Source organism: Colletes latitarsis, chromosome 7, assembly GCF_051014445.1.
Source record: "Colletes latitarsis isolate SP2378_abdomen chromosome 7, iyColLati1, whole genome shotgun sequence".
NCBI lineage: Eukaryota > Metazoa > Arthropoda > Insecta > Hymenoptera > Colletidae > Colletes > Colletes latitarsis.
The window spans coordinates 16,901,350-16,926,577 of NC_135140.1; the positions used below are offsets into that span (position 1 = coordinate 16,901,350).

Consider the following 25,228-nt stretch of genomic DNA (forward strand, 5'->3'; position numbering starts at 1 on the left):
TATCTTGCTAGTTTCGAGTCTTTTTAAATAATATCTATCATTTTGGACCCTGATTTTTAAATAATAAAGTTAAAAAATTCCGAGTAATGTTTAGTCAAAATGTAAATGGATTTCTATTAGGTACTTGAACGGTGTTGAACAATGTTTATTGTTAAAGTATTGGTTTTTGTAAATAATTTTATGAAATCTCAACTACAATAAACATCCCACGACTCTAGAATGGAAATAGATTTCTGTGGTCCGCTTGAGAGGCAGTAAAGAACGTTCACCTTTGACGTAACTCGCTTAACCCACATTACGAACGTGATCCCTTCTTTTACAACTCTCGAAATGCTCCTTTAAGAGCGCAGTGAAATCCAAAACCGCCTAGAGGTACACCCCCAACAGGAGACAAACGATTTTCCAATACGACCAAAGCTATGGCCGTCGTGCTGATCTCCAAGCAAAATAGTACACCCTGGGGAGTCTTTAAGTGTCACCAGCGGTGAATACAAGGGGTAGAATTTGAGTACCTCCATTGATCAAAACAAATTTCATAGTTGAATTATAGTGACTTTAGACAATTCTTTGTTCTTTTTTTCTTATAAATTTCAAACATTCGAATACTCTAATGATACTCGAGTAGTCAAATACTCAAACGGTACAAGTATTCAAATAGTATTTGAATAATCAAGCATTCGAATAGTCAAATACAGAGAAATTCGTCGAGTAATTCCAATCCTAGTTAGGAGCCACTACGTGTGCTTGTGAATTCCGTGGATTTTTCAACTTCCACTCGACTCAGACGACGGTCAGAAGGAATGGTGCTGTAAGAGGGTCGGTGTGGGGATGGGAGGGTAGCCAGGACGATCGATTGCACCTGCGCAACGCGTCATACGATAACGATAGCCGGAACGTGTATGATCAACTGGCAAAAAAGAGAGGGGAGGGGCAAGTAAGAGTCGCGACGGTTTTTACACTCTGTGGCTGTTCGTTTTAATCGTTTGAACAAGTAATTTCATCGTACTTTACGTCGATCTAAGATTACACCTTACGAAATCGCTATCTTTATTCTCTGTACTTACCTTCCTACAATTAAGATGTAAACATTTAATATCAGTATCACCTTTGGCAATAAATATTATTTGATCTTGAAATATTGGTAAAAACCATGTAGATACACGTGATAGTACTTTCATAGCGAATACCAACTTCATACTTTAAGGAGATATAAAGAACGGCCCCAAGCGATGTTCACTACGTAAGAGAAAACCATCTTTCGACCATAAAAGACATTTTCGCGATAGTAACGCTACTAGTCCCTAGTTTACACGATATTGGACACCGTTATAGTATTTTTGATACGATACAGTCTCCCAAGTTGTCCCAGTTTCCGTAGCTCAGGTTGTCACAGAGCGTTAAAATGATTTAATAATTATCAAATAATTGCTACAGCCAAAATCGTTAATATTCCGGTTTTATTATATAGTTTTTAATTTGACAAACGTAATTTGCATCCGGTTCGAACTTTCTCCGCATCGAAATTTAACCAAACGAAATTGGCGCACGTACCGTTGAATTAATTTTAATTAAAAAGAAGTTCTATAACCACAGGATTCAATCGTGCTTGTATTAAGCTTTAATTGTAATTACGGCTCAGGCTGGCCTGATTTTATGAGTAGAATAGTTATTCGAATCTGCGCAATAATTTATAAATCGCCCTTTCGATTCTTTCTTTAAACTTTCCCGGTTGGAAAATGGTACGAAGAGATTTACTATCCCGCAATCTTGCAACGTGTGGAACTTTTTGCGCGGTTTCGATATCCAGGGAATTGGGTACGTGGAATTCTTTATTACCTTTTATGGGTTGCAGTTCGCCAAGTTCCTCGGATTAACGTGAAATTTTTCAACGAGTTTCGACACCTTACGGTTCTCTAACGTTCCAGATGTTTCCACGGGCAGTAATATTTTCGGATCAGAATAAGGTTTATTCAATTAATTTAACATTCGAGTATTTAAGTATTTAAGTATATCGTATCAGTATTCGAATGGTATTCAAATAGTCAATAGTATTCAAATCCAACTTAAACAGTTGAATATTCGAATAATATTTCCCGAATATTTGAATCGCCAAAGTATTCGAATACATAAAAATTCGACAAGTAGTTAAAACCATTCAAAATTGTATAAAATATATTAGAAAAGGTCGCTGCATAGTTTCATGTGTATTATACTTGTGTACATAATGTGTATTACCATGTGCACGTATGTTGCCGTCAGAAAAAGTTAAGATAATATTAATTACGAGAAAGTTTTTAATATCAGCCTGAAATTATGCTGGCATTACGCTTTAATTATAAAGAATCGACGAGAAGGAAAGAGGGCTTTTATCGTGCCCGATATTATCTTACAGGCTAAGTGAGATATAGCTCCACAAATAGGAAGATGCAAATTATTATACAAACTTTCCTCCTTCGGCTCTGTTATACAAAAAATTAACATCCTTTCTTCTAGAAGAGAGATGACTGTATCATAAAGTAAGAGCTAAAATTTCGCTTAGCAGCAAAACACGAAAGATGTTAAAAATATTTTAAAGTCGAAGTTTTACCAGCTACGAAAGAATAATAAAAAATACAAAGATAATAAATTATCGTGGCTTGACAAGCTATAACAAATTAATAAAACGACAAATATCACCATAATTAAAGTTGCAAACATTATTACATTTGTAAAAAATAATAAAATTACATGCACAAGCAATAATTACAGTAGCAATTGTATTATCGGAGCGCGAGGGGCCGCAACCGGTGATCAAATTACGAAAATAAACGCACACCGGTGATTAAACGTACAATTCATAATTACAAAACTAATTATATCGTCGAAGCTTCGAAATAATAAACCGGTACTCGGGAAAATTTATAAAAATAGGAACGGACGGAGGCAACGATTTAATTAAGCGGCAGTGATAACCCGATACCGGGGCGCCTAGCACAGTCATTCCTGAGGGGGCAGTCACCGCATTTGTTCCTAGAGGTTCGCCCCCCGCATTGTGTGTTAGGGGGGCACCTAGCGCAGATATTCTGAACGGGACTCCCGCGACACTCGTTCCTAGAGCTTCGCCCCCTCAGTTTAGTGTTAGCGGGGCACCTAGCACAGTCATTCCTGAGGGGGCTGTCACCGCATTCGTTCCTAGAGGTTCGCCCCCCGCATTGTATGTTAGGGGGACATCTAGCGCAGTTATTCTCAAAGGGACTCCCGCGACACTCGTTCCTAGAGCTTCGCCCCCTCAGTTTAGTGTTAGCGGGGCACCTAGCACAGTCATTTCTGAGGGGGCTGTCACCGCATTCGTTCCTAGAGGCTCGCCCCCCGCATTGTGTGTTAGGGGGACGTCTAGCGCAGTTATTCTCAAAGGGACTCCCGCAACACTCGTTCCTAGAGCTTCGCCCCCTCAGTTTAGTGTTAGCGGGGCACCTAGCGCAGTCATTCCTAAGGGGGCTGTCACCGCATTCGTTCCTAGAGGTTCGCCCCCCGCATTGTGTGTTAGGGGGACATCTAGCGCAGTTATTCTCAAAGGGACACCCGCGACACTCGTTCCTAGAGCTTCGCCCCCTCAGTTTAGTGTTAGCGGGGCACCTAGCGCAGTCATTCCTGAGGGGACTGTCACCGCATTTGTTCCTAGAGGCTCGCCCCCTGCATCGTGTGTTAGGGGGACGTCTAGCGCAGTTATTCTCAAAGGGACTCCCGCGACATTCGTTCCTAGAGCTTCGCCCCCTCAGTTTAGTGTTAGCGGAATACCTAGCGCAGTCATTCCTGAGGGGGCTGTCACCTCCCTGTCCTCCTCTTTGTGGTTCACCACAAGGTTCTTTCTTCATTTTACCCTCCGAACGGCGAAACACGACGAAAATCTAACACGATTCCGTAGGATTCGAGGAACGATTTTGCTCCCTCCGTCCCCTCAGGCAGACGCGCCGATAAATCTTGTTTTCGTCGCGCGAGGGATAAAAGCGCCGAGTCGTCGAACCGCAGTTCCATCCCGCGTGCACTTTCCTTTCGGCGGTTCGTTTTATGAACTCGCGGTTTCGTTTACCTTTTTGTTTTCAAGAGAGATTGATGATTGTAATTATCGAGAGATTGCCGCAGACGCTATATAATTACTAGGTTCTCGCATGTGGGAGCTTCAGGTTTTTTTACTCGAGAAAAAAATATATAACTGTACTAATATCTTATTCAACCCTCCCATTTATCACTGGGAAAATTAAAAATTAATTATCCTTTTTCTTCGGTCTATCGAGCCGAAGAGCTCGGTTCAATAAATCGACTGTAATTTCTCGTCCATGGCAGGCTCATGAAACGAGCTCCTTGCTTTAGCGGAATTGCTCGAACCAGACAAGGTTAAAAAATGCTATTCAATGCTTAATATGATGGTATAAATTCGTATTACTCTTAAGTTGTCGAGGGAGTAGCAGGGACGCGGAACAAAAACAATAACTGTTGCTCGCGACAGAATTGAAAATCAAATACAATATAAAGCGACGAGTTAATTAAACAGTCGTATAATTGGTGCAGCGCGAGACGCGTCTCGCATTAGTTTGCATTTTATTGAATACGTGTCGCTTTCGCGGAAGCGTTATTTATTATTAATTAAAACCGTCCTCGGACCCGTTGTTCGTTGAATACACGATTCAGAGTAAATCCGGGATCAGGATCAAGATTAAGGAACAAGAGGCCGCGATAAAAGCGCGTGTTTATCGTCCGACATGCTCGTAGTACAGGGTTATCCGTTCGAAACGCAACCCTAAATTTAGGGGCTGTAACGGTGCAAATTTTAAATTTAATATCACGTCGCTATTTTAAGCTAATTATCGATCGCGTCGAACTTAACCGGGCTAAACTTTGACTGAGAACTTTCCGTTTATTCCTCTCACCCCTATTCTTCGTTAAATTTCGTTCGAGGTGCTAGGTAATGGAGAAGTCTTTTTTTTTTTAACTTTCAAGTTTCGTGACTGAAACCTGTTGGCGAAGGAATATTTTTGGACAATGCATTATTCATATAAATAAACCTTAAAGCCTTTAAGTAACTCTAAAATCTTCCAATTTCAGTCATATTTATTTTAGTATATAATAACTTATATTTTTATGTTTAATTTAGAAATAGTTTAAAACAAAAAATATTATATGTAATGTAATTAAAAGTTACTTAATCATAGAACTACTTGGGTTAAAAAGAATGTTACACTATGAGTAAGTAGAAAGTCTGACTAAGATGTCTGACCCAATATGAACCTCGACTACTAGAATTTGGTCTTTCCTTCTGCTCAACATAAAATCTTATATTAAAATATTTGTTAAGCCTAAACAAATCTATGTGTACTGCCTTCACGAAGAAAATTAAGAAAAATAACTTTATTTATTATAACAATAATAAGATACTCATATAATATTAACACATACGGATGAATATTAGTCGACGTTTGAACTTTTAGGGAATCTTAAAGAATCTAAACAAATTTATTTATTATATAAATAGATGTGTACACCTGTAATAAATATAAATAAGGATATAAGGGCCTATTTACACTTACTAATGGTATTCGAAACGTGTCTCTCGGAGTGTTTTCGTATAAAACGAGTTTTATCGTGGTCGACGTTTTATAAAATTGTATAACGATAAAAGTTGCGGAAAACGATAACCGCATCGAAGGATATGCAATGTAAATTTTGTTTGGCTGTGCATGCAAATGTCTGCGTTACTTGGAAATCCACTTTAGACTCTGTCTGCTTTGGGCCGTTTATTTTTCATTGAATTCAATACAAGTGGGACAATTTTCCAAACTTCTCCGCCATGGATCGTTTAAAACTTCTATTTGAAATTATTCAATGAGTGTAAACATTCTTTTTTACAGTCTCGCATTTGAAATTTCTAACTCAAAGTTTCTATTTTCGAAGTACTTGTTGTATAATACGAGGATACTTTTCACGAAGAAATTTAGAAATTTTAGCAAACGTGAGAAGATTTATATTCTGAAAATTTAAAACTCACAATCAAATTTCGGAAATTTTGAAAATCCATTTTATCAACCATTTATGAGATTTAGCGGGAAATGCTATTCGCCGGGTATAAGAAAAATAAAATATGGACGAATGCAAAAAGCTTTTAAATGGGTCAACAAGAACGTGTTTGGATTTTTGCAACAGTCCGTGAAATGGAATCCAGTGAAAATCGCTTTACATAAGAAGCCAGTAAGGTAGAAAAGTGCAGGGAGCTTTGAGAGCTTTTGGAATAAAACTTTCAAAAGTGTAAATCCAAATTTATACAGTTATAGAATCGAAAAACTTTTTCCACGACAAATATTGTGACAGGCTATAAGTATATTTTGCTTTATCAAATGTTCAATATTATTGCACCAGAATCTGAGAAACAAAAAGCATTCAAAAAAAGTTAAATTATAAAAAAAATATATCAGTAAGGTACAAATTCGATTATTATTTTCCTTATTATTTATACATTCTTTAATATATTTTATACGACCTTACAAGAGAACAAATATCAAGTCAATAAACGAAACAGATGCACCGATAGAAGTACAATACTGCTAAAATTTACGATCGCCTTATCTCAATACTCGGACCACACAATTTGTTCGAATACGACACCCGAAATAAGGCAGTTCCTGTTATTTATCGACGTCCGTGATTTCTGGCCGTGTGTGTGGGTGTAGCGTTCACCAAAACACTTTCGTTTCCGGTGCAATCGGGCAACGGAATCACCGTTTTACGCGAATCGATACAGTCGCGGGATAAACCAGAGAGAGAAATTGTTGGATCACGTTCGCGAACGAAACTGTTTGGGAAACCGCTGTCGCGTATCGTTTTGCTATCTGCCGCTTAATTACGGATGCCCAGATAGCTAGATTCGAATTTCACGTTCAACTGTCACGAGGGAAAAGAGAATACTATGAATATAATTTGCGCTGCCACGCAACTCCCGGTTAGAGATCTATTTTTCCACTTTTAATTACGTCAATCTTCCGCTCATACGCCCGCGGGGCTCGCCTGGAGGGACGGGAGTGGGGGTAACCAAACAGCTTGGTGGGGAGTAGCTACTGTCCGTGACCTTGACGGCCTATTCATTCTACTTCGACCGAGACATTGAAATACGTGTCGAATCTTGGATTTCGAGTTACATAAATTAATTTCTACAATTAAATAAAGTCAGTATTTATTTCATGCATTTCTCGTTTATACAACTCTTTGAGCAGAAAAATATTACTGTTACTATATACAATACGTTAATCTTAAAGTTACTGTTATCGTGACTATCATAATTATCATTGCTGTACGTGAATCGAGCTTCACCACAATATCGTAAACGTTGCTTATAATTGTCTAACTTCGCTTCAGAATTCGATCGATCAGAATAATAGTAATTACACAATTAAATAACAACTTTCGCAAAGAGACAGAACTTTCTATTTGGAACGTCGTTCGATCGGTCGTCACTGAAATTTACAAACGGATCAGGAATGAAAGATTGCTTGTTACGTCTTTCTGCAAACAAAGCATAGCTATTCAACGAAAGTCTTGAAAGATTACAGAAAGGCTATTCGGTGTCATTCTACAGTTATCAGAGTATGGTGGGGATGAACAGCCGACGACCTTGAGCGGCCAATACATTAGACTCGTACCATTAAGGGCCTGCTTTAAAGTGCAATTCGCGAATTAATTGTAAAGAATATATTGAACCTATCGATTTGAAATTTCGTACACATGTTTATGTACACATAATGCACTCCTGTAAATTTTTTCAAATATTAATGATTATTCATTCTCGAGTTATGCACTACTATATCTAAAAGGAAAACGTTTGCAACCTCTTTTCTTTCCCTTAGATTCGCTATTGAACTTTCAAGACTTTCGATGATTTTTATTCTTAATGACCAATCTCTGACGAGGATTCCTCGATAATTACGACGAAAACACCGCTTTCGTCTCGTCGGTGTCGCTGGGTCTGGCCAGAGTGAAGTCCAAGACCTCGTCTGACGTCAGAAACCGAACGTCGCTGTCCTCGGAGAGCGCGGATCCGTTCGTGCTGCGTTTGTAAGTTTTTCTTTTTCTCAAGATGATGATCGTGGCCATCAGTGTGATCAATGCTCCTGTCAGGGTCCCGACGACCACCCCGATAATTCCTGGCAGATTGAATTTCGCTGAGCCACGATGCACTTTCTCCGGATCTTGTCGACTCACGCTCGGATCAGCTAGAGAAAAACGCAACCCCTTTTTGTTAACACGTGTGTGGCAAATAAAAAGCAGGGAATAGTCATAATAACTAATAGGCATAGTCAGAAAAATGACTCAAAATCATTCCTTGTCTGTTAGTATGTACACATCTTCAACGCCAGGGACTAACAATTTAGTTTTCCTCGCTTGGAGGGCATAGTACGGAGAATTAGATCAATTTTCTCAATGTCTACGTCTATTTGAACCTTCCTCCTATCCCGGATTAGGAGCTAACAATTCAAACTCTGCCCGCACAGAGGCAGAAAATACAATTTGGCGTATTTCACTGTGAATATTAGAATTGTTTTGATCTGTCCAGAACCTTTTGATTGGTCCAGAACCTCGGAAGCTGAATGTCATATTCAGTGCCTGAGTGGCAGAGAACGATTTCATCGATTCCCTGGCACAATGGCCCAACTTTCAGCTTCGTCGAAATTTCGAGCGTCGATAGAACAAAACCGGACGATGAAACTTTGTCGTCAGAAGGGATTCGTGTTACCGGGTTGCTGTTCCGGTGGCTCGTATCTCTTGGTAGTCGTCTGCGCGAATGGCGTCTCCTTTGTTTGGACCGCTTTCGTAGTTGTCACGGTAGGCGTAGTTGGACGAGTTGTTTTAGACGTTTTCAGCCTAGTTACGTTAGTGACGGGGATGACCACGGTGGTAGCCGTCGATTGCTTCGCCGTAACGGGGTCGATCTCGTCCTTCGGAGTCGAGTACGTAAACTTACCATCATTGGCTCTTGGCGTGACGGTCCCTATGTATTCTTGCGTTGTATTCGTTATGGTTGTCGTGTTGTGGATTATGGTTGTAGCTTCCGTGACCTCCGCAGTTCCGTATTCAGTGGAAGCTGGAGATTATAAGATCTATACTGTTTTCGGATGGAATTTGTATATTCAGTTAGACTTAGGGAAGTTAGATTGTTGAAGACACAAGTAGAGTTACTAAGAGAATTTTCGTACTCTTGCTTTTCTCTTATTATAACCACTTGTTTACGTTTGCATTAACAAATATTTACATATCTACAGTGGGTCATAAAATAGTTATTCCCCGTAATAGTAGCGCCACCATAGGAGAAAAGATGAACGAACTACTATACCTGCGCAGGTATAGTAGCTGTGTTTCACCGTTTCTCCATCGGAGGCGCTACTAGTAAAGGGACCAATATAGTTTATCATATTTGATCAGGGTACTTTTTTCGAGATGTTAGGAATTTTATTGGAAACGGTTCGTCATATTTAGAACGGTGTCGATCTTAAATAAGAATAGAAAAATTAAAATAAACTCACCCAGTACGCAATACTCCGCGTAATCCGGGCAGCAAATAGAGTGTTCAGCACAATCGAGGGTACAGTAACAACCCTCGGTGGATGTTAAATTGTACATGAAATAATTTTTGCATTGTCCACGACAAGTCAGCTGTGCGTTCACCTGCTCGATTTGGTCTGAAAACCATTGCATCCAACATAATTTTTAATATAGGACAAATTATATTCTATTTTATCACTACTATTGGATAAAAAAACCAAAAACAAATTTGAAGTGCAAAATCTAGATCCCCTGTTTAATTATTTTCTCGTCGCTCGCAGCTTGTTCTGCCTCTATTTCTATCGCACGACTCACGTACAACCATTGTTCGTTATTTAAACTTCTTAATTGGAAGATAACAAGAAAATGGACGAATTAACACAGCCACCCTTATATTGCGTTGCAAAAAATCTAATTGCGTTAACTAAGAGAGTTACCGTCGTCGCTCACAGTCACAGCCTGGTGTTCCGATTTGTTTCCATTTTTACACTTGTCACCTTGTAAAATGGCGACGTCGTCGATCGCAATATCGCTCACGTAACTGTTTCCCCGTACACCCTCAATTATGATCTAAAAAGGAAGAACGCAATCAATTTTGTAACGCGTCGATTGTTCGAATATCGGAGTCAGGGATTTTGTTCAAACGGAAATATACTGCAAGTCAACGCGAAAATAGGAGAAATTTGAGTCGTCGTTTTACTGTTTTCGAAATTGTTTTAAGAAATACAGACCCTCGAATTTGGCAATGTTCACACCGACCACCCCCACCCCCACTTTGAAAAATACTGCTCTACTATTTATACTCTGTTTTTGGAACCCGCCACCCTAAAAAAAAAAAGAAAATTTCTAAAAATATGGCTGTATTATCCACGGTTTTCTATGTTCAAATTTGCCCCCAACTTTGAGAAACTCTGCTCTATGGTCTGTATTCGTTATAGAAGTGACTTTAGCGTTGAGTAGAAATCGACAATACGCCTTAGTATTAATAATTGTGGTTGTTCGTTACAGTGTTGTTATAACTTGAAAGTGGTCATTATAGTATATTGATCCCCTCTACCTGAAAACCCTTTTCTGCTTTGGGAAGATTGAAAGTACCGTGAATCCATTGATTCCCTTGATTGCCCTCTTTGGTGAACATCAGACGAGGCGTATTGTCTTTCTCTGCCTTGAAATACACGTTCAGTATACCTATTGTGGCTCCATACATGTGGTACCTGAAATACCATACGAAAATAGTTGAAATCGTAGGCCTCAAATACCAATAATTAAAGAAATTAATTTAACGATATTTTTGGCGGGAAATACAAACGTCTAGACACATAAATTTTTAACAATATTAAACATTAGTGATAATATCGGTGGTTATGAACTTATTCATTTTACAATTTTCTTCTTTTCGCTAAATACACTTCGCGTGCTCGATGCGTTAAATTATACGTATTTATGTGATCATCGAGGACACGACCACCCCTAATGAACTACCACCAGCCCGTAATTATGCGTTCTACGATATCAACTACCGTTGAAATGATCCTAAAGAGAGGCGTGCTTTTGCTCGACGAACGGTGTTGAATTTTCATTAGTCCGCCATTTACAGATTTCCTTTTGCATGGGTGCGTGTATATGTGTATGAAAGCAACATTTGACGCTACCCAAGCTACAGCGACCAATCGTTCCCATTGTTACAGTGTTTCGAATAAAATTAAAAGCTACTACTAGAGAAAGGGGTCGTTTATTTAGATTTAGAAAGAAATTCAATTACGGAATTACCAAAAGGAAAAACAGCCTGCTTCCGTATACGACGCGTTATAGATAGGAGAGATGATTCTAGCCGTGTCGTTCACCAATCGACCGGAAGCCTCGATGTACAAATAGTAGCCTGAAAGAATGAAAATTAAACGAGTAACAATCGATGAATTAAAACTTTTAGAAGCACTCGAATAAAAAATAATATGTAAAGTAAATACCATCGTTTCCTTTTCCCAATGTGTGATCGTGCGTGGGGCCTGTTCCGATGTGAGAACTCGGTGTCTCAAAATTGTGTCGTCGCCAATCAAAATCATGCTGCGGGTCCTGCTCCCACCAACACAGGTCTGGTTTCTCGAAATCGCACTGCGTTGGAGCCAACGCACTCGTGTCTAATTATTTTTAAATTATACTTTTCCATTATCAATCTAGTAAGTTCTGGGAATCGAGGCACCATTTTGTATCCAAAATAATGTGTTCTGCGTTTGATTATCTTAAAAGCGTAATTTAGAAAAACAGGAATTTACCTCGACAATATGGCGCCGTGCTGTTCCAATGCACTCCATCGCAGTAAATTCGGGACGGGCCAATCAATGCGTAACCAGGCTCACAAAAATATATTAATATCGCTCCATTGTATTGCTGTTCTATTTGGGCGTGTTTAGGTGTTGGGAAGGCAGGACAATCATCCTCTATTAATGAAACATAATTAACGAGGTTAGTAATAAATGCAAACATTCTCAGATTTGAAAAATAATGTGATAAAGTCAAGTACTCGAATAGTATTTGAACAGTCAATTAGTCGAACAGTATTCGAATAACTCGAAATATTTCGGTGAAAAAAAAATTTCAAATCGTTCTGGAAAAATTATTTTTGGTTGTTTGCTACGTACTTTCGAGAAAAAAAATGTTTCTTTCCATGATTGGAGGATTTTAATATTTCAAAATGCAAACAACGCGTATTTTGGTGAAGAGTATTTAGAAATTCTAAGAATGTTCGAAAAGTTGTTCCTTAATCGGAATTTTACTGAATATTCAAACTAAATTTGACGAATGTTTGAATACTAAAGTGTTCAAATGTTCGAATATTAGAAAGAATTTGATAAATAATTACAGTTTTTCATTGACAATAATGAAACTTCGAAAGCTCCAGTAAACTTGTAGCGACCGGAATCGGTAAACATTTTAATTGATATCCAGTGTAACAGTATTATCAAGCATGATTAAAAAGCTATGCTTACTGACGCATACGGGCGTAGGTGTATCCCACTGGCCTCGAAAACAAGTGGAATATTTGCTCCCTACGAGAGTGAAACCCTCGTAACAACTAAATCTGATGATTCTTCCCTTGGCTCTTCCTCGAACTTTTCCATTTTGTAGCCTCACCACCGGACACCTGGCTTTAAAAAAAAATACAAATGAAAACATTCTTATTATTCACTAAATAGTGTTGTTACACAAAAAACTGTCAAAACAAACTCCTGTGTTAGGTTTGTTCGATTGTTGTATACCTGTTCTTCTTTTATATTTTCCACACCCCCACTTGACTCTACAAATATATAATTTGCATCTATCTATATGGCTTCGTTTATGAAACCATTGCACATTAAAAAGTGCCTCTAATTTAGTTCGAAGCAAACGCAATTTTGTGTCATAATACTTGTTCATTTCGAAAACGTGTAATTTTTATTCGATACAAGATATAGGTAAGTTATCGATCTATGCTAAGTATCCGGTGACTTTTGAATGGAAATAATCGAGTAATAATAATTTGCACATAGCAACAAGATCAATGTGATCTGTCGTACTGCAAAAGTGGATCGAAATCGAGTGTTCTTTCCTTTGTAATCGTCGCTTACACTGTATACTGTTGACGTACTGCGCGAAGAAGCCAAGAAGAAGAAGAGTCAGCGCCGAAGGTATCTTCATCCTGAGAACGAGTCGGTTTCCAAGTCCAGGTTACGAACTACGTGCACATAATTCGCGAACAACGTCCGGGTAGATCTTTGTTTCTCGACGGTTTAAATTTTCGCGGGCATAGTACGAACGACACTACCGAAGAACAGTGGACAACCACAATGGCGGACGCCTCGAAGATCGGAGGAAGTGACGGACGAAGGTGCAACCTACCGCGAGAAGAGTAAAAAGTGAAATCGACCGACGATCGTTCCGCATCTATGAATGGAAACAGTGATCCCGCGTTTCGGGGTTATTCCGCTCCGAATGAAGGCGGGAACATCACTTCCGTCGACGCGCCGCGCGGCGATAGCCGTCTATCTGCTTCCTGTCACGGTTATCGTCGTCGAGCATTGCCAGGCCTTGAGGAGAATTCCTACAAATTGCATTTTGACGCGATGATAAAATGAATTCCGAGAGAGAGGAACGACGATAGACGACCACCAGGCGCCAGGATTCTTTTGTTCGGTCAGGCTTTTGGAGGTTATCTTCGATCATCCGTAGAACTGGTCTTCCTGGTGTGTCATGGAATCCCCTTTGGTTTTCGACGGGGACTAAATGCCGGTATTATGCCAGCAAAGGTATACCTACATCGATAATTACTAAAAATTGAAATAAATACCGGTATTGTTTCGGTATTACCATTGTGAAAATTGTCGGTCCAAGCCTTCAGGCTCTCATCGTCACGTTTAAAGACCGATCTTCGTTCGTTTAAGTTCCACATCCCCTTTTAGAATAAAATGTTTCCAGCGTCAAGGGTGCTAATTGTTTTTTCGGTACTTTATCGGTTGCGGTATGAAACCGATAACGTAATTACGATAAGAAAATAATACCGATTCTAGGGCTCTACTTAAGACAAATCTTTACAATTATAATGAAATAAAGGAACCGAACAATTACCGGTACATACAGCGATATGACGGAAAAAGTTTTAAGAATTTATCAAACCTGGATCTACGATTTCTAAATAAAGTAAATAAATACGTAGATCATCGGGAAATCCTGGAATATTAACCGTTAACGGCAACCATTTTCCCGAATAATGGCTCAAATATTAAAACTAATAAATAATTTAATTCTGAAACAGAGTAGGTTACTCGAAATTAAAAAACAGTTTGCAATAAAATATTACAATGTATTTTATTTGTATTATAAAATGATAGTTAACAACAATTTTCGAATGAATTGCAAGGTAATATGTACAAAAATGTATGGCTTCCAGTCTTTGATAACAGAATAACTTTTGTTACAATGGCATATCTGGTAAAAGGTATTCTCTTTCGTGGCATTATATTAAGTATATTTCACTCCATAGGAACTCTTAACAATTACTAAAATTCTATTTTGTTATTGTACAATGATTTAATGGTTAGCAAGAACTTATTGTGACTGTTATCTTTCTTGGAGTATGTGGGTGCAGGTTGAACGGTCTTCTCTTCGAAGTTCGTTAACGTGTTTAATTCTCTCATGTTGCCATTCTCGAACGACTCAATTTCGGATTGCGTGGAAGTTTTGTCCAAAATGAACGTTTGTTTTATTCGATTCATAGCCTCCTCTGTAACAAGAGAACTGGAATTAGTATTACGATTTAATCTTCGAAGGATCGTCTCCTCCGAAGAGAATAAAATTAAAAGAAAAATATAATTTTCTATTAAATTATTCCCAAAAAAATGTCTACGACGCGAGCCAGGATCTAACTGATGACGACAGAGAACAAGCCAGGGCGGAAATACGAGAATTCCCGTGGCCAGATAAGTCGAAACAAAATTAACGTGGCTCGTATCGCGGAACGAGAGTAAAATAAAAAAGAAAAGAAAAAAGAGAATGAGCGTATCAATGAGCACGAAGTTTTAAAATTAGCACGAGCATACGACTCGTATGATGGTATACAGTTCCGTTTATCATGGGGTACCATAAATATCCCGGCTGCTGCTGTAGATATGAAAAATTGACGAAAGAGAAGACAACAAGCAAAAATGGTCATCAAGGTCATTTAAAGGACATCAAACCTTCCAAGTACAATAACGAAGTAACTTACGTTCGTTTTCATGAAGTACAAAGTCATCAAAGGCACTTATGTTCCTCATGAACAAATGGAACGAATCTTCAATGTCCGACAAACGAATAACGAAATCTGGATCGCATATCGCCATGTGAGATAAAAATCTTATTCCGTCCCTCAGTATCTTCCTCTGTCTCCTGTTTAGCGTCATTCTGGCGTTAGGGTCGGAAAATTGATCTCGGTAGACCTTCCTGATGCAATGTTTGCTGCCTGTCGGACAGCACGTGGAATGTTTGGCGCAAATACTCTTCAAGTGGCAAATGTCTTTCTGCTCTAAAGGGAAACGGTCCAGATCGAAATCTCTGATAGCGCTGAGATTCGTTTCCGCGCACTTGCATAGCGTTTTGATCGTGAATCGCAGTAATTTCATGCAACAATTACAAGACTCCAAGGTCTCGGATCTCAAGGGAATAACGTCCGTTTGCAATATATATTGCACGAACTGCAACATCGCATCCGTGATGTCTATAGCGGCTATTATGTCGAACCAATGGTTCTCCACTTGGGCCAGAAATATTTGCAACGGACAAGCGTCTGAAGCGAAAATTAAATGAAAGTCGATACTCTCGGGCATAATGCATGCAACAAAAATAAATATTTAAAGTTTCTAATCGTTGGTACCTGGAGTGAAATGTAGAGAGCCTTTCCAGTTGTTCACAGCCATTGGTTCTATAAAAAGCAGAAACAAATCCGTTACATGTAATTCCATGGAGAGTATATTACGAATGCAAAACAATAGCGAAGTTACGCCAAAAGTGCACAGCATTCCATTGTAATCATATCGTATATTAATATCGAGTAATATAAAATATTAATAAGACGCGAGGAGTTAAAAAAATGAAAGAAAGTTAAATAAAAATGTTTATTAAATTCGCTAAGATTTGAAATCATAAGACAAATATTACGTACGTGAATTAACGCAAAGCTTTCGTAAATACGTGGCAGATTTGGTGAAAATCATCATCATATTACTTAGCAACGCGTAACAATAAGGCAGAGGCCTGGAGAACACTATTTCCTTAAAAATTTGATAAACATATTCCATTCTGTAACAATAAGTTACATAATAAAGTGAATTCTAAATTCATTTGGCTGGCGTAGAAAGATATTGCCAAATTGTTTGTTGATATTTAAAGAGTACACTTAAGTAATTTTTTGTGGAGGACCAAACGCGATTTCGATCGCTAACGCGTGTGCTCTTTAAGACCAAACAAGAAAGCAAATAATCTTACAAGCGTGTTCGATTACTTGAAGCAAATAATATAAAATTCATCTTTAAAGAGAAAACGTTGTTCACGTACCCTTGGGAACAATATTCAACTTTTTTGTGCACATTGCATATAACCATCATGATTGCACACATGAGACCACTAAATTGATAGGATCTTCTCTAAAAGCAATAATATTTTGATGTCAAGAAAGTCATCCAAATAAGCTTGTACACGCTACTCAAAATAATTAGAGAATCGTGTATTTAGACGAGAGATCGAGAATCATAGTGGTTTGATACTTTTTATTATAAATACTGTTCGTAACACCCGCAGGGTAATTATTATTAGTTTAGTTTATTAATCTATAGATACTGTGTGTTTACTTTTGGACTATGTCCTTCTATATCATTAATTTGCCTACATTTACGCAGTTAGTCATTCCGTGTTGTGATAGTAGCGGATGTAAATACAACTTAAATAGAGCGATAAAACATATAGATTTCAATAGTTCGAGTAATTTCTAAAACACCCGCGTGTAACTGCAAATGAACAAAAGTTCATTTATTTCAGGCAAATAAAATATTACTCCCGATTTTTACCTATTATCCATTATTCGAATAAAATGTAGACCTATATTTATCTACTTACCTATAAGGAATTCTTATTTACCACTTACCTTGCGATTCTCATTCCTTTTCGATGCTACAATCGTATCATACTTTTCGGCCATTTGTTTCCAAAGAAAATTGAATTTAAAATTTATTTATTTACTAATAGGAGAGATCAAGTGCTCCTGTGATTCTCTAATTGTTCTGAGGAGTGTACTATTACCTACTTACCGTGGATCCAACTAAAACAACGAACTGCAAGATCATCTCTAACATCTCAAACCTCTGATTTTTCCCCGGCCACGTGTCATATCGAACCATTTGGCGGGAATAAGATTTATAGGATTCGTCCCTCTCGGTGAGTAACGACGTCTTTCCTGCGAGGTATTTGCTCAGGTACATTGATTCCAGAGCCACATACGACAACACGCCAAAGACACGCCTGGTCTCGACCCCGCGTTCGCATTCGTGCCACGCGTTCGCGTCGCATACAGACTTGCCATAGAAATCCGAGCTCGAGTACAAGTCAGAAAAGTAAATGTCGTTCATGTCTCGAATATCGTCGTTTCTCATAGCTTGGAAAATCGTCTTAAGGAGGACGATTACGTTCAGTATCAACTCCCGTGCGGTGGAAACTAACTGAAACGTATTCATCCGTCAACCGCACGCTTATTTGAAAGAATAGGAAGGAATTTGTGGAAAATGAAAATACTCACTTTATTCATTATCGATATCGAATTTTCCGACTCGAGTTCCGAGTCTGTTTTTCGCTGGAGGGCAGCTATTTCCGGTAAAATAAATTCCACCGTTAATCTCTTGTCGTCTATCGTCGTGGTTACAGGTTTCACTAATTCCGGGTTTTCTGTAACAACAATCGCGTGATTTTAGCTAAATTGTATACAAGGTGGTCCGCTAAAAACGGAACACCTTAATGTTCATCGCTGATGGGAACTTGATCATATATATTTACCGTATATTCTGAATGTATCTTCTTCTTGCAAAATCGGCAAATTTCTTCGCCCGGTTTTTTCTATCACTTGAATATTTACCACAGATTTCTCTGGCTGTGGTGTATCATATATTAACTTGGATATTTTTGCAAGAGGATAACCTGCAAGAAGGGTATACCCTTACTACGTTTATCGTCAAACATTGAAAAAGAATCTTCAAACCAACATTTTTTTTTAGCCTGCAATTTACTTACACGGATTCCAAGTTTTAAGGCAATAGAGGCTTTTATTATGCATGTTTGTTTGAACGCAAGTTTCCTTTACTTTTACCGGTCTTTTATTCGAAAGTAATGATCTGCGGATAGGAATAATGCAAATGTATATGTAGAATCTTAGCAACGGGAATGTATTTTGCTTAAGTGAATTTTCAGAAACTTACCGTTTCATCGGCGAACTAAATCTACTTTTATTCATAGAAACGTTCAAACTCGTAGTATGTGGCTCGGTTAATTTAATGTTTCCTCCTTCTAATAATTTACAACGTTCCATTAAATTTCCCACTTCGAACGTCTATAAAAGAACGAAAAATAAGCATTAGAATTTATTATGTTACACCAAAGCTGAAAAACTCAACTTACAAAAATACTAACTTGCAATTCGAGTTGGGTTTTTAAATGCTCTTTTTCTTTACATAGAGTATTCACTTCTGCTCTGTGTCGATTTTCTTGTGCCTCGATAAAACGAGTTTTTTCCATCGTATCGAGCTCGGCGCGCATATGAGTCTGCTGCAATTGATTTCTTAAAAAAACAGTTTCTCCTTCTTTAGTTATAAAATCGTTTAACAATTTTTTATTTTCCTGTCTCAATTTCTCCAATTCCATCGCGTATTGTGGCTCTGTTTACAAATTATATATCGCGTTAATACGCGGAAAGTAGTAGTAGAACAAATTAAAACCGTATCTTTTAGTATACCATCATATTACCTGGAACAATAAAATTTTCATCCAATTTAAATGTTGAATTATGTATTGGTCTATTTTTTAATTTCTCTTCAAAATCCTTGTAGTCAGCAGAAACTACATTACTTATATCATTCAAATTCTCTGCTTTGTTTTTCTGAGTATTGTATGGAAACATGTACACTGGAGGTCTTAATAAATCACTTTTAGTTCTATTTACATTAGAAACAGCTTTACTAGTAGATGGCACACTATAAGATCTCCCCATACTCAATGATGGTCGCTCTACATATGGTTGAGTTAAAGCAGTGTTTTCCTAAAAAGAACATAAGCATTATAAATAACCAAGACCAATGCAATAAATTCTAATTTGTATGGGTGAAACAGACATGTCCAAATTCAAGCTCCAAAATTATCTTTTAATAGCAACACCTGGAAAGAAAAGCTAATTAAATGGGCTTGGTTCACTGGCATGTCTGACACAAATTAATAATATAAATGATACCTCTAAACAAGCTTGAGTAGCCACAAAATCCATTTCTTCTATGTCCTCCTCCGCAAAATCATCACCCCACACATCATCAGTTTTTCCCAACTTTTTATTTGTTGGCTCTCTAGCTTTTGTGTAAGCAGATGCCAAAGTTCCCTTCTTTGTATCGTACTTTGGTCGCTTGGCAGGCACATGGTACTCATTTCCTCCATTACTTTCTACTCTTTTAAACATGTTAAATTCCTTACACTATGCTGTGCGATACACATAAATTAATTTAATACGAGTTCTTGTAAAATCTTGCGTATGGGACAAAGTGCTGTTAGACTCTTCGATATTTACATAATTCATGAGATTCACGTTAATATAATACGTTTTCACTTGTCAATTCGGATAGAAATGACTACGAGCGTCCCATTTTATGCCAACCTACGGCAATTTGACGAATAATTACCGCGAAGTGACATTTCGATCTTTCGAATACGAATTCATGTCTCGGTGAACGAGTTCTTTACGATTACTGCTTCCAATCGATGACATAAGAATCGTGCAAACATCCGATAGAAAATCAACGTCGTTGTTCCTCATGTTACGCGTGGATTTATTACGAAAGCTTGTCAACGCAATCGACACGCGAAACATTCATTTCGAGTTAGTTGTATGACAGACAGTCGGCTGCTTTTAAAACGTAAAAACAAACTTCAATTGTGCACGTTCACATGACACAGATTCGTGCCATGCGAGGGGAAAATCACTAAATTTAATTTCCCCCTCCTTTTCTTCGCATGTGCCTAGATAGCGAACACACATGGAGTGTAGAGGCTTGGAGTTCACAATAAATCAATCCAAGGATTAAATTATCGCTCATTAAAAATGTATAATTGCATTTCGAAGATGAATTTTGATACGTGTAATCTAAATGCGATGAGTGCTACAAAATAAAAGGTATATATCACTAACTTCACGATATTTGAACCTTATAGTAGGTTATCAACCAAATGCATGTAATACCGTTTTAAATATTAATTCTGATACGTGTAATCAATGTTTTGAATGTTTTATTTAAATGAAGTATATAAAAACATATGAAAATATAATAATACGTATTTAATGAATAATAAATAATCTGTTAATTGCTTGATCTTTTATTAAATGTAAATAACAGAAGCTGGACATTGTAATTTTCCCCTTGCAGGGCATCGTTTAGAATTCGATGTGCACCGGCACATTGATTTTTGCTATCTACGAATATTCTCAACATTTTTCCAAATTTATAGACACATGTAGATCTTAAAGTCGACATGTTGAGAAACGTGACGCTAGTAAAAAGTACAAGTTACTAGTTATTTTTCTTCTAGTTTTCTAGTTTTAACAGGCAAAGTAATTTTCCGTCGTATTCATTGACCGGTTAAACGTGCGATTATGTAATACGTATATACACGTTCTTGAAACTGAACTACGCATGTAATTTAACAAGATAATATTTATTAACATTATTCGAAACTATGACTTGAAAAATCTGGTATATTGACACTTTTATCTTTTAAAAAGTTACCATATTCACATGAATATTGGTACTTAAAAACTATGTGTATATAGGAAAGACTATCGTAACTGTACGATATAGTTATCAGATAACGACATTTTTTTTCGTTGAAATCATTCAGGAGTTATTTTGTTTCGTATTACGTAATTACAAAAAATCAAATTCAATAACAGACTTCTTTGTCTTACTTCACTACAGAGGTTTTGCATATAATGAATATGCTAATAATTGTTGGGATAACATATGCGAAAACTTGGTTGTATTATGTAATCAATTTATTCATTTATCGTAGTATGTACTTTATTGAAGATTTAACATCATTGTACCAAAGATTATAATTATATCAGGAATGATATTCGTACTGATATCCGAACTGTAAGTCATAATATCATAATTCTAGGAGCATTGTATTTTGTTCAGTATTGTCTCAGAATACATGTATTTAGGCTTTTGTAATGCCAACAACGCCGCAAGCGAGGCGAGCACCCGCATTTCCGGTGGTTTTTGACAGTTCATGACCTCCCTTGCCAAGATCATCTGGGTCAGCATGAACCTGTTACATAAAATTTGTTAACATAATCCATTATACAATTTCACATCAAAATCATCGTGTAACTTCTTACCACCAAAGTTCTGCCAATTATATTGTTTGGTCCCTGAAGTTGGATCTGGTTATCGGTTATGTTAACATTAGCCACACCATCTGCACTTGCTTCAATATTTCCCAAGTCTCCAACATGACGTTCAGCTGAAGTTGGTCCACCATGTTCTTTTCCTAATGGATTGAAGTGTGCGCCAGCACTTGTGCAACCTGTTCATTTTTATAAATAAAATGATAACAAAATGTACATAAAATTCTCTGCAATTTATATAGTACAATTTTTAAGAAGTTTATTATTTGCGAAATTGAACAATTATTTACGCGAAATAAAGTTTTAAATACGTAATAAAGAAATAAAAATAATCGTATCATGCATAAAAGAATACAAATTATTCGAGTCTTAAATTTTGCTATCTCATCAAACTGAAATAATTAGCATGTCATTATCCATTGACCTCTAAGTTCACCTCCCCAAGTGTCATCAAAATGATCGACCCATTCAAATTTTTAACCTAAACTGCAGTCGATCGTTATATTCCAAAACATTAGTAACAATTAGTTGAATAATACGTTCTAACATTGACACGTACCATTAGTGTTATCGCCGAATTCGTGAATATGAAAACCATGCAATCCTTTTTGTAAGCCGGATACCTGACCAGTGACCTTCACCGCACCTGAACCATCCTATTTAATAGATATTTATTATATAATATAGAAGTAATTAATCGCGATACAAAATTACGTCGAAGATTCTCGAATAGCTTACCGCTTGTTCGAAGTGAAGGGTGCCTTTGGCATCACCCTGAAGAACGCACACGGCTTTAACCATTTTCAGAAGTTCCTTGACTGATCGGGGCAACAACTGCAGCTAGAATGAAGCTCTTCTGCACGAGTTACCGGCAAGTTATAAGGTGTAATTATCGTTTTGCTGAATCAGCGACGCAAACAAGGTCGTCGTATCGTTTAAAGTGTGGTTGAACAGATAAAGCAGTGACCTCGCCGTTAAGAGTAAATGGCGTATTGGTTGAAACTGTGGTCAATTGAACATCGATGCCCGAAAGTCAAGGTCAAGTGCAGAAATCGTAGAGAATTTTATGAAAAGAGTGATCAAATGGTTTATACGTTGTGCCCAAGGTGGCGTACCAATTTCTTTTCATAAATTAACGCTGGGAATATCTAATAAATTATTTACCCTAGAAAAATCGAGTTACGGTGCACTTCCATTGAAGATCAAGGGAGATTTACAGAGCCCATTCATGTTTCCCACATTTTCGATCAAAAACCGATCTTTAAGTATCTTAAGAGTAATTGTAATCTCGTATATCAAAAAACAAACATATAAAATGACATAGTAATTTTTTTTAGTAAATTTTGCTTTATTAATACGTAGACTGCCATGATGGTCACTGGCAATCGGCACTTCAAACTTATCACGTGTTGCAAAATTCTTTAAAACAAAAGAACCCTAATATTTGTGAAATTGTATACGCTACTGTTAATGGAAATGCTGTAAAACAATAGGTAAGTTGTAGAATTATTGAATATTTGTATTCTTTACGCTGCAATTTGAACAAACGTCGAAGATATGGAAAACTGGCATAGGTCAATGTGTTAAAGTCTTACAGATTGTTAAAGAAATTTTTGTATCTTATAAAACATGATAAATTGTATCAGTTTCGTGCGTTATGTTGTTTTTGTTTTAAACAAGATATTTATTATACGTATATAGAGTTCGAGAGTTCTGGGAAAACAATTTATTCGCGTACGTACCCATCTTTATCGTACTTTAATGAAGAAATCTCAATTTGTATCAATCATGTTTCAGTTTCGAAACGAAATTCTTGTCATATGAGCGGTTCTAAAATAAAACAAATATTATAATATTAACTTTTGCGCGGGAAATGTTTGATATAACGTAATGAAATTTTCGATTATCGAAATTATTTTTAGTATCGATATACATCGAATTTCCAATGACACAGTGACAGTATTCGAGTTCAGTGCGAATAGTTTGTTAACGAATTGAGAGTGGTTTGTTTATTTGACGTTAAACGGTTAATTAAATAATAAAAAGAAAAATGCCACGTGGCGTACAACACAGATCGGTAACACCTGCGATACAAGTATTTCGAAATATTTTGAGAGGTGTAAGTAAATAATTGTTTTTTTTCTATTTAGTAAGTACTTCGAGCCTTGGTTATTTTTTTCTAGAAATTACGTAACTTTTTGTAATTTCATTATTTTGGTCTGAATAATTTGACACGATAATTTTGGACAATTTGGTTAATGGTAATCGTTTGATGAAGTTGAAATACTTTAATTCAAGATTATGAATCATATTTATCGTTTTATTAGTTATGTACAATTCATGTACAAACTTTGTAAAAATTGCAATTTTATGATATCCTATTTAATAATGAATATGCTTGAAAGTAAAAATGATATAAATGTTGAGTATGCAAAGAAGGGAGTAACATAGATTAATCTAAAAAATATGCAATCATTGCAGAGATCAGTTGTAGAATCATTAAGGCATAGTGATACAATTGCTGCACGTACACAACCAGATCCTCTTGTACCTGGTGGGCCAAATCATAAACTTTCCAAAGTTTATTATTATACGCGTGATGCCAGGCGCCTTGTTACACCACCTGAGGAGGTATATTCGTGCCAGCAACAAATTGAACATGGGTGATTATTTTTTCAATTCATCACATGTGTAAAATTTATATGGATTATAAAAAGAATATCATTTTAATGTAGTGTTCATTTGAAAACATACAGTCAAAATATCTTAAAAACAATGCATTTTCAAGGGAGGTATACAATACAGAGTTTCTTAGTTTGGAAGGGGAAATCTTATTTTTTGTTTATTTGTTAAGTTTTTTAAGTTATTTAAAGGCTAATTTTAAATATATAATAACTATATATTTTTAAAACACTGAAGCTAAAACTCCTTCAAAGAATATAGTTGCATGTTTATCACCCTGTACAAAATTATTAATAAACAAATTTATTATACATGTTATTAAATATTAGCATTTAAGTACAGGTGGTTAAATATCTTTGTAGAATAACATTTGATAAAAAAAGATGTGTTTCCATAAAAAAAAAAACAAAGTTGCCCTTCAAATGACCTTGAAAACATTTAACAAATAAAAAATAAATAGGATAGTTGTATTTCCCCTTTGAAACGGGGAAACTTTTATATCGAACACATCTCCCGAAAATGTGTTGTTTTCGAAATATTTCGATTGTAAATTTTTTAAAAGAGCACTCATTCTATAAGATATTCTGCAAAAATATTAATTACTTTTCACGAACAATTAGCATAGCTTGCCAAATTGATTCTAGGAAACCCACTGACATTAAATATATCGCGCCAAGTAAAATTTATGCACCCGACGATAAATAAACATAACGTTCGACGAATGTTAGTTGTGCTATAGTTGTAATAAAGTAAGCGATAATCGTGTATAAGGAACAATATACTGATAAAGGTTTATAAATAAAGCAACGATTCTTTTTTTTA

General features: G+C 36.8%; 4 protein-coding genes across 8 annotated transcripts; 1 reads left to right on the plus strand and 3 right to left on the minus strand.

Annotated features, from left to right (window-relative positions):
• Nucleotides 1-7,184: 7,184 nt before the first annotated feature.
• On the minus strand, nt 7,185-13,574 carry LOC143344033 (uncharacterized). 2 transcript variants are annotated; one of them, XM_076769588.1, is made up of 10 exons: nt 13,170-13,574; nt 12,552-12,710; nt 11,838-12,002; nt 11,532-11,702; nt 11,335-11,443; nt 10,622-10,778; nt 10,002-10,134; nt 9,546-9,701; nt 8,987-9,106; nt 7,185-8,237 (listed from the first exon to the last, which is right to left on the minus strand). In XM_076769588.1, the coding sequence occupies exons 1-10, from the start codon at nt 13,237-13,239 to the stop codon at nt 7,948-7,950; spliced, it is 1,530 nt and encodes a 509-aa protein (XP_076625703.1). In that variant the 5' UTR covers nt 13,240-13,574; the 3' UTR covers nt 7,185-7,947. The 2 variants fall into 2 exon arrangements, with proteins under 2 accessions (XP_076625703.1, XP_076625702.1); XM_076769587.1 differs by having other exon boundaries at nt 8,759-9,106.
• A 487-nt stretch (nt 13,575-14,061) lies between these two features.
• On the minus strand, nt 14,062-20,250 carry Mus304 (mutagen-sensitive 304). 4 transcript variants are annotated; one of them, XM_076769584.1, is made up of 15 exons: nt 19,889-20,250; nt 19,562-19,800; nt 19,081-19,372; nt 18,748-18,992; nt 18,537-18,667; nt 18,352-18,452; nt 18,118-18,258; nt 17,864-18,009; nt 17,379-17,786; nt 17,216-17,257; nt 16,630-16,718; nt 16,238-16,374; nt 15,950-15,997; nt 15,305-15,862; nt 14,062-14,821 (listed from the first exon to the last, which is right to left on the minus strand). In XM_076769584.1, the coding sequence occupies exons 2-15, from the start codon at nt 19,778-19,780 to the stop codon at nt 14,598-14,600; spliced, it is 2,781 nt and encodes a 926-aa protein (XP_076625699.1). In that variant the 5' UTR covers nt 19,781-19,800; nt 19,889-20,250; the 3' UTR covers nt 14,062-14,597. The 4 variants fall into 4 exon arrangements, with proteins under 4 accessions (XP_076625699.1, XP_076625698.1, XP_076625701.1 ...); XM_076769583.1 differs by having other exon boundaries at nt 19,562-20,250; XM_076769586.1 differs by lacking the exons at nt 19,562-19,800; nt 19,889-20,250 and having other exon boundaries at nt 18,748-19,080; nt 19,277-19,372.
• A 1,099-nt stretch (nt 20,251-21,349) lies between these two features.
• On the minus strand, nt 21,350-22,806 carry Sod1 (superoxide dismutase 1). The gene is made up of 4 exons (XM_076769589.1): nt 22,463-22,806; nt 22,284-22,380; nt 21,716-21,903; nt 21,350-21,645 (listed from the first exon to the last, which is right to left on the minus strand). The coding sequence occupies exons 1-4, from the start codon at nt 22,523-22,525 to the stop codon at nt 21,535-21,537; spliced, it is 459 nt and encodes a 152-aa protein (XP_076625704.1). The 5' UTR covers nt 22,526-22,806; the 3' UTR covers nt 21,350-21,534.
• An 845-nt stretch (nt 22,807-23,651) lies between these two features.
• On the plus strand, nt 23,652-25,227 carry LOC143344035 (NADH dehydrogenase [ubiquinone] 1 alpha subcomplex subunit 7). Its single transcript, XM_076769591.1, has 3 exons — nt 23,652-23,843; nt 24,206-24,387; nt 25,051-25,227. Exons 1-3 carry the CDS (start codon nt 23,775-23,777, stop codon nt 25,109-25,111), a joined length of 312 nt encoding a protein of 103 aa, XP_076625706.1. The 5' UTR covers nt 23,652-23,774; the 3' UTR covers nt 25,112-25,227.
• The last annotated feature ends 1 nt before the right edge of the window (nt 25,228 follows it).